The following is a 9,932-nucleotide window of genomic DNA, read 5'->3' as shown; positions in this document are numbered from 1 at the left end:
ACCCATAAGATGTCTGCTCTTGTAAGTCTCTCAGGCACTTTACAAAGGACTTTTAGTATGTTTTTCCTTCTAAGAATCATTCATCCCCAATGCTTCTGGTGTCAGGAGATGCTTTCTGTTTGCCTCTCCTTGTAGTATTTAATAGAGTTGAAATAACATATACATTAGTAGGCATTTTCTGTCTCCTTTCTTGTAAGACTAGGAGTTTCTTTAAAACAAAGAAAAAATTTATTTTATTTATTTGAAAGGCAGAATTACAGAAACAGAGAGGAAGATAGGGAGATTTTCTATCCACTAGTTCACTCCCCAAATGGCTACAACTGCCAGGGCTGGGCCAAACAAGAGCCAGGAGCTAGGAGTTTCTTCCTAGTCTCCCCAATGGGTGCAGAGGCCCAAGCACTTGGGCTACCTTCTGCTGCTTTCCCATGTGCATTAGCAGGGGACTGGATTGGAAGGGCAGCAGCCAGGACTTGAACCTGCACCAATATGGGATGCCAGAATTGCAGGTGGCAGCTTAGCCCACTATGACACAACACCATGCCCAAGACTAGGAGTTTCAACACAGCAGGAACTGTTTGCTATAGTCACCTGCCTATATTTTTTGAAGGAAATTCCATTATTTGCCACTTAACCCAATTTATGTATATATTGATGTATTTTATCATCCTTTCTTCACTTTGGTTCCTGCTATGGTTTAGATATTAGTTTAAGTGTCTGCCAAGGGCCCATGGGTTAAAAATTTTACCCACAGAGTCTAGAGTTAATGGTACAACAAGGGTAGAAGGTTAATCCAAGTATGATGATTCAAGGGTGGGCTTTGGGAAGACTGTTGGGTCAGGTGCCATGTTCCAAATATGGTGATTTTAAAGGGACAGACAAACCCTCACTCTCCTTCTTGCCACAGGGTGCTATGGGTCATCTCAGTGCTGTAGCAGCAAAAAAATCACCAAAGGTCAAAGCAATGTGAATGCAAAATTTATGAACCAAAATAAATAATTTCTCTTTACAAAATTGGCTTCTCCAGGATACTTCAGTGTAGTAAATAAAAGCTGACCAGTACAATTTATAAGTTTATTGATTTCATTTTCAGAATAAATAAACAAGATGTTTTGTTCATAAGAATTTAATAAAAACAAAATACAAAGTTAATATTGATTGGAAACATTTTGTAAGTTTTAACACAATGTAAAGATGACATGTTATTATATGTAAAATAAATATTACAACTAGTATACATGTAAAAAAGAATGAAAATAAATAAATAAATAAATAAATCAGGGAAGCTTTCTCTGAAGAACTGATAGAACTAGAGAACATTTCTTCACATAAACTTACTTAATATATTTAAAAAGTACTGGATAAATTTAGTTCAGTAACTTTGGACTAAAGCAGAAACAAGCCTTTTGAAATGACCAAGGACACGTGTGAAAATGGGATGTGGGAATTAGTCAATGAGAACCATCTCAGGATGACGCCAGGTCTCCATCCTTGCTTCTTAAGCTTTCCTGCAAGTCTGCTGTTGACGAGAAGGCTCTCCTGATCTCCATTCTGACGAGTTCCCAGGCACAGCCACTGTGTTTCTTCTCGTCCAGGTAGAGACGGATTCTCTGGAAGTACCTCTTCAGCATCAGCGTTGGGCTGTCAGCCGTCAGGACAGAGTCTTCCTCTCCCATGGCCTGTACCAAGCAGGTCTCCAGGCCTTGCAGCTGCTGATGAAGTGCAGCATTCAGTTCCTCCAGGAGGGTGTTGTTCCAGGCAGCAGAGGAGTGCGCTGTGTGGAGCAGGTTGAAGATCTGCTGCAGCATCTCGTGCAGGACAGACACGGTCTGGTTCTTCTGGAACTGGCTGCCGTTCACCACCTCCCGCGGGAACTGGAAGTCTCTTCTGTCCTTGAGACACAAGACAGGGGAGACCCTCCTCATCTGGTCCAGAAGCACCAAGGTGGTCCTGCTCAGAGGGGCAGAGTTGTGAGGCAGGTCACAGCCCAGAGATCCAACAGGGCCATAGCTGCACAGCACCAGGGCCGTCAGCAGAGGGAGTAGCTGGGCCATGGGGAAATGAGGCTGCTGCTGTCCTGGCTGGGCTGGGGTCTGGGTGAACCTTGGACCCTAGGTTCTCTGAAGGCATTCTGGCTGTGCATGGCTTTTATATCATACAGGAAAGATTTTCATTTTCTGAACATTTCTCTATCTGTACTTTCACTTTCCCTTTTTGTTTTCATTTGTGTATTTTCTTATGGCCTAAGAAGATGACATCACACTAAACCACGAATTTTTCAAGTAGAAGATTAATTTTCCCAGTAAATTAAAAATATGCTCATCTACATAAATTTCACTCAATTAAATGTAAAACATCTTTGTTGCAAAATCAGAAATGTGTATATGTATGTGAGTAATTGTACATACAGGCATTTTTTTTCCCATAAAAATATTGCTGTTATTTGTTCTGGATCTACGTTTTAAACTTATCCTAGAATCCATTTTACCTTCCTCCTTACTTTACACAGAAGTATGGCTCCTTTGACCCTAGAAAATATGTTTAACAAATTCGCAGATCATCTGTGACAATTCAACTCTAGAATGGAGATTCTTTTTTTTTAGTAGCTGTTTTTATCACTGATGCACCTGCTGTTTATTAGCTAGTGGGTTCCTCTAATGTTTCTCTTCATTTAAAAGCATATTCACATAGGTCTGTGTGATTATGCTTTAACAGGGCTGCAAGGTCAGTACTGATGTAGACGCTGTCCAGTCTTTCCACTGTCTCCTTATTACAGATCTCCAACGTTCCTTAGGCTTTTGGCAACACTCTCAGAAGGAATCCTGGTTCTTCCCATGTGCACAAGGGAATGGAAATTGTAATTCCAAGATACCACTTGCCCAGCACTCAGAAGGAACTCATCACATCTGGCAAAACCCTCACTCTCCTCTGGAATGATAGACTTCACCCCGAGCTCCTCCAAGGTTCATTCCCAGAGGACAGGCTCACCATAACCTGGTGACCTTCGAACTCCTCTACTGAAGAGGATCTTATTTCTTCATTGTAAAAATGATAAACTTCCCAAACTTCCAATCTTGTAAACCTCCGAGTGCTTGTGTGAAAAACTCAGGATATCAAAGTTCACCTCCTCCTCCTCACCTGGCCAACTTTCCCTGGTTATCAAAAATGTCAACAGCCCTCAGATGCCAAGAGTGAAAGTTTGTTTTGTCTAAGTAGGTGGGAGGAATTGTGGTACTGTAATAATTTTTCCTTCAGGGATCAAGTGGTTTCTTTCTTTCTTTTTTTTTTTTTTTGACAGGCAGAGTGGACAGTGAGAGAGAGAGACAGAGAGAAAGGTCTTCCTTTGCCATTGGTTCACCCTCCAATGGCTGCCGCGGCCGGCGCGCTGCAGCCGGCGCACCGCGCTGATCCAATGGCAGGAGCCAGGTACTTATCCTGGTCTCCCATGGGGTGCAGGGCCCAAGGACTTGGGCCATCCTCCACTGCACTCCCGGGCCACAGCAGAGAGCTGGCCTGGAAGAGGGGCAACTGGGACAGAATCCGGCACCCCGACCGGGACTAGAACCCGGTGTGCTGGCGCCGCAAGGCAGAGGATTAGCCTAGTGAGCCGCGGCGCCGGCCCAAGTGGTTTCTATTTTGACAACCACAACTTTTAATGCTCTACTCTGTTCCTTAAAGTACGAATACTTGATGACCCAGGAGTTTCGGAGCTGGAGAGTCAGTCACAGATGACATTGTCTTTCATTAGAAGTTTACATGAAAGGAACAAGCGACCTTCTTTCCTTTCCTTTTTTTTCATTTTATATTTAAAAAACAATGACAATTTTTATAACTTCTTTTTTATATAGTAGTTATTGGCCAAGATTTGTCTTACTGTTTTGTGTTACTTTCCATCCTGGGGTTAATACAACCCGAGGGAAGAAAGGGACAAGCTGAGGCCTACAATGTGGCATAGCAGATAAAGTCACCACCCGTGATGCCAGCAAGCCATATGGGCACCAGTTCAAGTCCTGACTGTTCCACTTCTGGCCCAGCTCCCTGCTAATACCCTGGGAAAGCAGTGGAAGATGGCCTAAGTTTTTGTGACCCTACCATCCATGTGGGAGACACAGATGAAGCTGACATAGGCCTAGCCTAGCCTGGGCTGTTAAGGCCATTTGAGGAGTGAACCAGCAGATGGGAGATCTGTCTCTGTCTCTCCTTCTCTCTCTCTGCCTTTTGGATAAATAAATAAATCTTAAAAAATGAAAAAAGAAAAAACAAAACAACAGGTAAAGGGGCTGTATCATTTTTCCCATAATTTTCAACACATAAGATTTTCTTACTTTCTCATTTTGAATTTCTTACAAAATAAAACTTGACAGTTATTTATGGGCAAAATAAATATGTCTTAATGTGATCAAAATTAAAGAAGAGAATTGACTTTTTTCTGACAACTTGCAGAGTGTAAATTAGTAAATTTTAATGCTGCAAATTTGGGGACCAGCACTGATGCAGAGGGAAAGAACGGAGGCCAATGTTGAAGGGCACAAAGCCAGGAAAGTGGGAAGTCCTGCCAGAGGCTCCAGAATGCCACCTTTGGGCTCGCTGGACAGCTCTTTGCTGGCCAACCTTGTCCCTTCTGGTCAAGAGGGGTTTTCATATTGTTTGGTTTTAGAGGAAGCTGCATTGTACCCAGAACTGAAGAGATCCCTTGAGTCGAACTGTCCCCATGAGTAATTTTCTCTGTGTTGTGATTTCTTGCTGAGTCCTAAGGAACAAACAAGTCTGAGGCTGGCACTGGAAAAATTCTTCCCTTCACGTGCTCTGCAGGTTGCTGTGATATCCAAGTGGCCCACGCAGGGGACGCTGGTGTTACCCACATCTCTGTAGAAGCACTCTGCTCTCAGAATCCACTTCATCTGCTTTCCCTCTGAATCAGAATTACCTGAACAGTCGACTCATTGCTGCTCGCTAGTATTGCTCCATCTCCTGAGCACCTGCTGCTCCTTGTTCCTGGCAACACTTTAAGCAACTGTTTTTTTCCCAAGTTCTCATGATGAGTGGGCTCTCTCATGTCTTTATGTTTCTGCATGTGGGCTTTGCATTTTTTGAACAAATGAGAGTCATGTGGCTAGGACAGTCTCTTCCTAGTGCAATAAGAATGTAGGAACCTCTGTAACTGGCACAAATGAGTTCCTAGATTATTTTTTTTTAATTTATTTATTTACTTGAAAGTCAGAATTACACAGAGAGGAGAGGCAAAGAGATAGAGAGAGGTCTTCCATCTGCTGGTTCACTCCTCAGTTGGCTGCAATGGCTGGAGCTGCGCCGATCCAAAGCCAGGAGCCAGGAGTCTCCTCCAGGTCTCCCACATGGGTGCAAGGGCCCAAGGACTTGGGCCATCTTCTACTGCTTTCCCAGGCCATAGCAGCAAGCTAGATCGGAAGTAGAGCAGCCGGGACTCGAACCGGCGCCCAAATGGGATGCCAGCACTGCAGGCGGCAGCCTTACCCAGTACACTTACCCAGTACAACACTGGCCCTGAGTTTCTGGATTCTTTAGCAGTTCATTGAGTGTAGTGGGCAAGGATGCCCTCTGCTTACTGTGTTTGTGGGCATATTAGTGGGTCTTGACCACTACGGCTTAGGACTCAGGAGGTAGGAAGGGTCGAGATACGGCCATGTGCACACTCTTGTTCCTGAGGCTCAAAAAATGTTGCAGTTGGGGTCGGCACTGTGGCCCAGCAGGATAAGCTGCTTCTTACAGCACTGGCATCCTATATGGGCACCTGTTAAAGTCCCAACTGCTCCACTTCCCATCCAGCTCCCTGATAATGCATATGGGAAAGCAACAGAAGATGGCCCTAGTCCTTGGGCCCTTGCACCCATGTGGAAGATCTGGAGGAGGCTCCTGGCTCCTGGTCTCAGCCTGGCCTAGCCCTGGATGTTGTGGCCATTTGGTGAGTGAACCAGCAGATGGAGAAATCTCTTTGTTGCTGTTTCTGTCTCCCACTTTCTCTGTCACTCTTTCAAAAAAAATTAAAAGAAAAAAGAGGGAGAGAGAGAGAAAGAGAGGGAGGGAGGGGGGAGGGAAAGAGAAAGAGAAAAAAGAAAAGAAAAGAAAAGAAAGAAAAAGAGAGAGAGAAGAAAAGAGAGAAAGAAAGGCACTAAGAAATCATAAAAGCAGAATCAGGTGAATCAAGAAATGTCCAGATTTCTCTGCTGTAAAACTGGTTCCTGGGGGGTTGGTGCTGTGGTGCAGTAGGTTAATCCTCCACTTGCGGTGCTGGCATCCCCTATGGTCACTGGGTCTAGTCCTGGCTGCTCCTCTTCCAACCCAGCTCTCTGCTATGGCCTGGGAAAGAGTAGAAGATGGCCCAAGTGCTTGGGACCTTGCAACCATGTGGAAGACCCGGAAGAAGCTCCTGGCTCCTGGTTTCAGATCGGCGCAGCTTCTGCTGTTGTGGTCATTTGGGGCGTGAACCAGCGGAAGGAGGACTATTCTTTGTCTCCTCTCCCTCTCACTGTCTATAACTCTACCTCTCAAATAAATAAATAAAATCTTAAAAAAAAAAAAAACTGGGTCCTGAAGAAGTGGTAGAGGAGGAAACGAGTGGGAGAAAGATGCCTTGATTTGCAAATTAGAACCTACTACCCCATCAACAGGGGCATAACAATCTAAAGGTTGGGTCTCTAACCCACAGCAGAGATTTGAGACTAGCCAGCTTAACATTCTTGCCTGCAACCTGAGTAGCTTGCACCTGAGTGATCTCACACACTTCCTGAATTACAACATGCCAGCGTTTATCTCACCATCTCTCAATTTTATCCAGCTACGTACTCCTCAGGTGTTGGCAATCATTGTCTTCTCTAACGCCCTTTACTTATGTCTGTGCTCAACTTCTGAGTCAATGTGGAAGTGGTGTCACTCAAAATGATAGAATTTGGTCCTGACTTTAAAGGCAAGGGACAGGATCTGTTAGTAGAAGGCATTTGTAAAACTGACAACTTACTCTTAAAAGACCATCAAATAGGAGGTTTTTTTCTTGGTTTCTTATACAATTCCACACCCAGGGGTGCAGGTTCTCCTGCCTCCTTGTGTCCAGCAGACCCTCCCAAGGGGGAGTGATGCATCAGGACGCTGTGGAAGGCTGAGCAGATCATAGCCCAGGGACTCCTTCTGACAGTTTCTCTCCCCCAGACAGTTGCCCATTGCCCACAGAGGACATGCTGTACCTGAAACTGGAACTATTTCAACTCTCTAAGATACGAAAAAGGGAATAAAATATGTCATTACAAGAAAAAGCCTCACTTTTGGCTCTGAAGAAAAGCCAGTGCAGGGAGACAGCCCTCTACAACAAAAAGGAACCGTCTCTAGACCTGGCGCTGTCTTTGTCCATCTTGACCAGTAGGTGGCGACGTTGTTCTGAAAAATCTCAGCCCCTAGAGTGTATTACACTTCTTTTTGCTACAGCTACAGTTACGTCACTGTGACAGGGGCATTCCCTCATCCAGTCATGAGGATAACTCCTTATTTAGACGTTCTGACGAACAGAACTTTCACTTTTAACTGCTGGTTTTGTACTCTTAAGGAGAAAGAGAAGAGAAAACAAGGAAGAGAAACAGCTGTGTGACTACACAGTGCAAGTATGTGAGGTGAGATTTAAAGGCCCACTCTCGGAATTTCTACCCTGGAGAAGACAATAACTGTTGTGCAATGGAAATGAAAAATGTGGTTCAGGAAAGGAGAGGCGACATGTGTCAGGGGTCAGAACCAGCCAGTAAATGCTACATGCATATCACTTCAGTCAACACACGAACGAAACTTGTCTCCCTGTGCTGGGAGAGTGCTCTCTGGTGTTCTCCAGAACATTTTGATTCTTTAATTCCTACTTCTAAACTCTTAGATTTATGCAGGCAGTTAACTGAGAGGCAGTGGGAAAGTCCACCCTTATGACAGATTTCTGTAGGAAAAGATAAGAAAAGCACTGCCATATTTTGAGCCCTGTGGAAAAAATACTCTTAAAATTTTAAAATTTTGACTTATAATGTTTAATATAACAAGTGTAGTCATATTTCCACACTATTTCACATTTGAGAAAGCTGAGACTCAAGAACTTAAATGAACTTCCTAAGATCACACAGTGTTGCTTCCAGAATCAAGATTGAATGTAGAACCTTGTTTTGCATATTATGAGCAATTTTAAAAGTTTGCTGTTTTAGAATTTTAAGATATACGTTGATCCCCAAATTAGACACAGAGCTTGCCCCTTGTCTTCTTTTTTGAAAAATTATGTTTATTTGAAAGAGAGAAAGAGAGAGAGATCCCACCTACAGATGCACTCCCCAAATGCTTGCAAAGGTTGCAGGTGGGACAAAACCATGAGTTGGAACTCAATCCAGGGCTCCCATGTATGTGCCAGGAACCCAATTACTTGAAGGATCACCACTGCCTCCTAGCAACCCCATTAGTAGGAAGCCAGAATCCTGAGCTATAGCCAGGAGCCAAAGCCAGGCACTTTGATGTGGTACACAGGTATGTCAACTGCTGCTCCAACTCTAAGCTTGAGAACAACAAATCTGAATGTTGAGTGTAAATTCTGAGGACAAGATTCAAGAGGCTCTTCCACAGATGCGGGCCCACCCCGCTGCTTTGGCAGTGCCCCCGTGCCTGTGGCGAGACCCCAGTGAACAAATGGTGCTAACTACAGAAATGCTTCCCACAGTGGACCAACACTAATGCATTTGAATAAGGAAAAAAAGTCACCAGCTTTCAGAAAACAATCACACAGTTCATCCACATCCCGTAGTTTTTATATGATGGCTCTCTTTTGCTACCTAGGCAAAGCTTTTACTATTGAGTGGAACAGGTGTGCACATCATATTGTAAAGTGACAGGAAATTCCTCTACTGGTTAATATTTGAAGTGATATTAGGATCAGTGATATTAGGAATGAATCCATGAATCTCAGATTATACTGTTGAGAGATTAATCCATGAATGCCAGGAGCTTTCTCTGATTACCCCTGAATTCCACGCCTATACTGGTAGCTCTTCCTTCCCCTGGAGTGGAGGACGTGAGACTAAGGACGCCGTGTTCTGCACTGTGGGCTGCAGGCTAGGAACACATCTTCCTGTTCCCAACTGCCATGTCCCATGGAATTCATGCCCTGCCTGAAGCCAGGATTTGTTTCCCTTGAAACAAATAAAGGGCAAGGAAACAGGCTTATGACAGCATTACAATTTCTTTCTTTCTTTCTTTCTTTCTTTCTTTCTTTCTTTCTTTCTTTCTTTGCATGAAGAGAAATCTTCGGAGAGAGGTAGGATTTCTGCATAGGTCAGAGTCTTGCACCACAGTCTTGGTCGATGTTGTCACACTTGGTTTCTATGGGATTGGTTTCTATGGGATGATGTCAGTAGCCCACGCAAAGACTCAACACTGATTTCTATTTCCTTTAGCTGCAGCCACTGTTATTTCATATGCAGTGGAAAGTCTCTCTTGCAGATGTTTCTTCGAAACCCAGAAATTTTATTAAACTTCTGCTTTCCACTTGTGGTGTTCTGCTCTCTAGGAAAACATTAAGCCTAAACCACAACAGAACCAAGAGCAGCAAGGTGAAAGCAGCCAGTGACAAGAGTCCCATGGGGAATTTTACCTTGGAGAGGAAGGAAAGTGTGATGATGTACGGATGGATCCTGAAGTGCTGAATGCAAGGGAGGCAATGTGCTAGGTTCCAGAATCAGGGAACACACAGCTCTTGCCAAGAATTTTCTTGCTGCTTCTGATTTGCTTTCTCTTTCAACTTGAGGTTAAAACCAAAACATACAACTGAAAACATAAAAGGCTTATGCCATTATTTTCCATAATTTTCTGATACAATCCTTTTTCTTTCCTCATCCAACATTCTTCAAAAGCTTTCATTGCATTTGGATAACTTCAAGTGAAGAGAAATG

The 9,932-nt window shown here is 43.8% G+C and overlaps 1 protein-coding gene across 1 annotated transcript; it reads right to left on the bottom strand.

Annotated features, from left to right (window-relative positions):
- Positions 1–1,463: 1,463 nt before the first annotated feature.
- Positions 1,464–2,051, bottom strand: LOC100354397 (interferon omega-1). The gene has a single exon (XM_002708059.5). It carries the CDS (start codon positions 2,049–2,051, stop codon positions 1,464–1,466), a length of 588 nt encoding a protein of 195 aa, XP_002708105.2.
- Between the last annotated feature and the right edge of the window lie 7,881 nt (positions 2,052–9,932).

This window comes from Oryctolagus cuniculus, chromosome 1, assembly GCF_051225735.1.
Source record: "Oryctolagus cuniculus isolate XC-2025 breed Fujian yellow rabbit chromosome 1, ASM5122573v1, whole genome shotgun sequence".
Lineage (NCBI taxonomy): Eukaryota > Metazoa > Chordata > Mammalia > Lagomorpha > Leporidae > Oryctolagus > Oryctolagus cuniculus.
The sequence above is the reverse complement of the archived record's forward strand: the minus strand, read 5'-3'. Positions and strand labels throughout refer to the sequence as shown.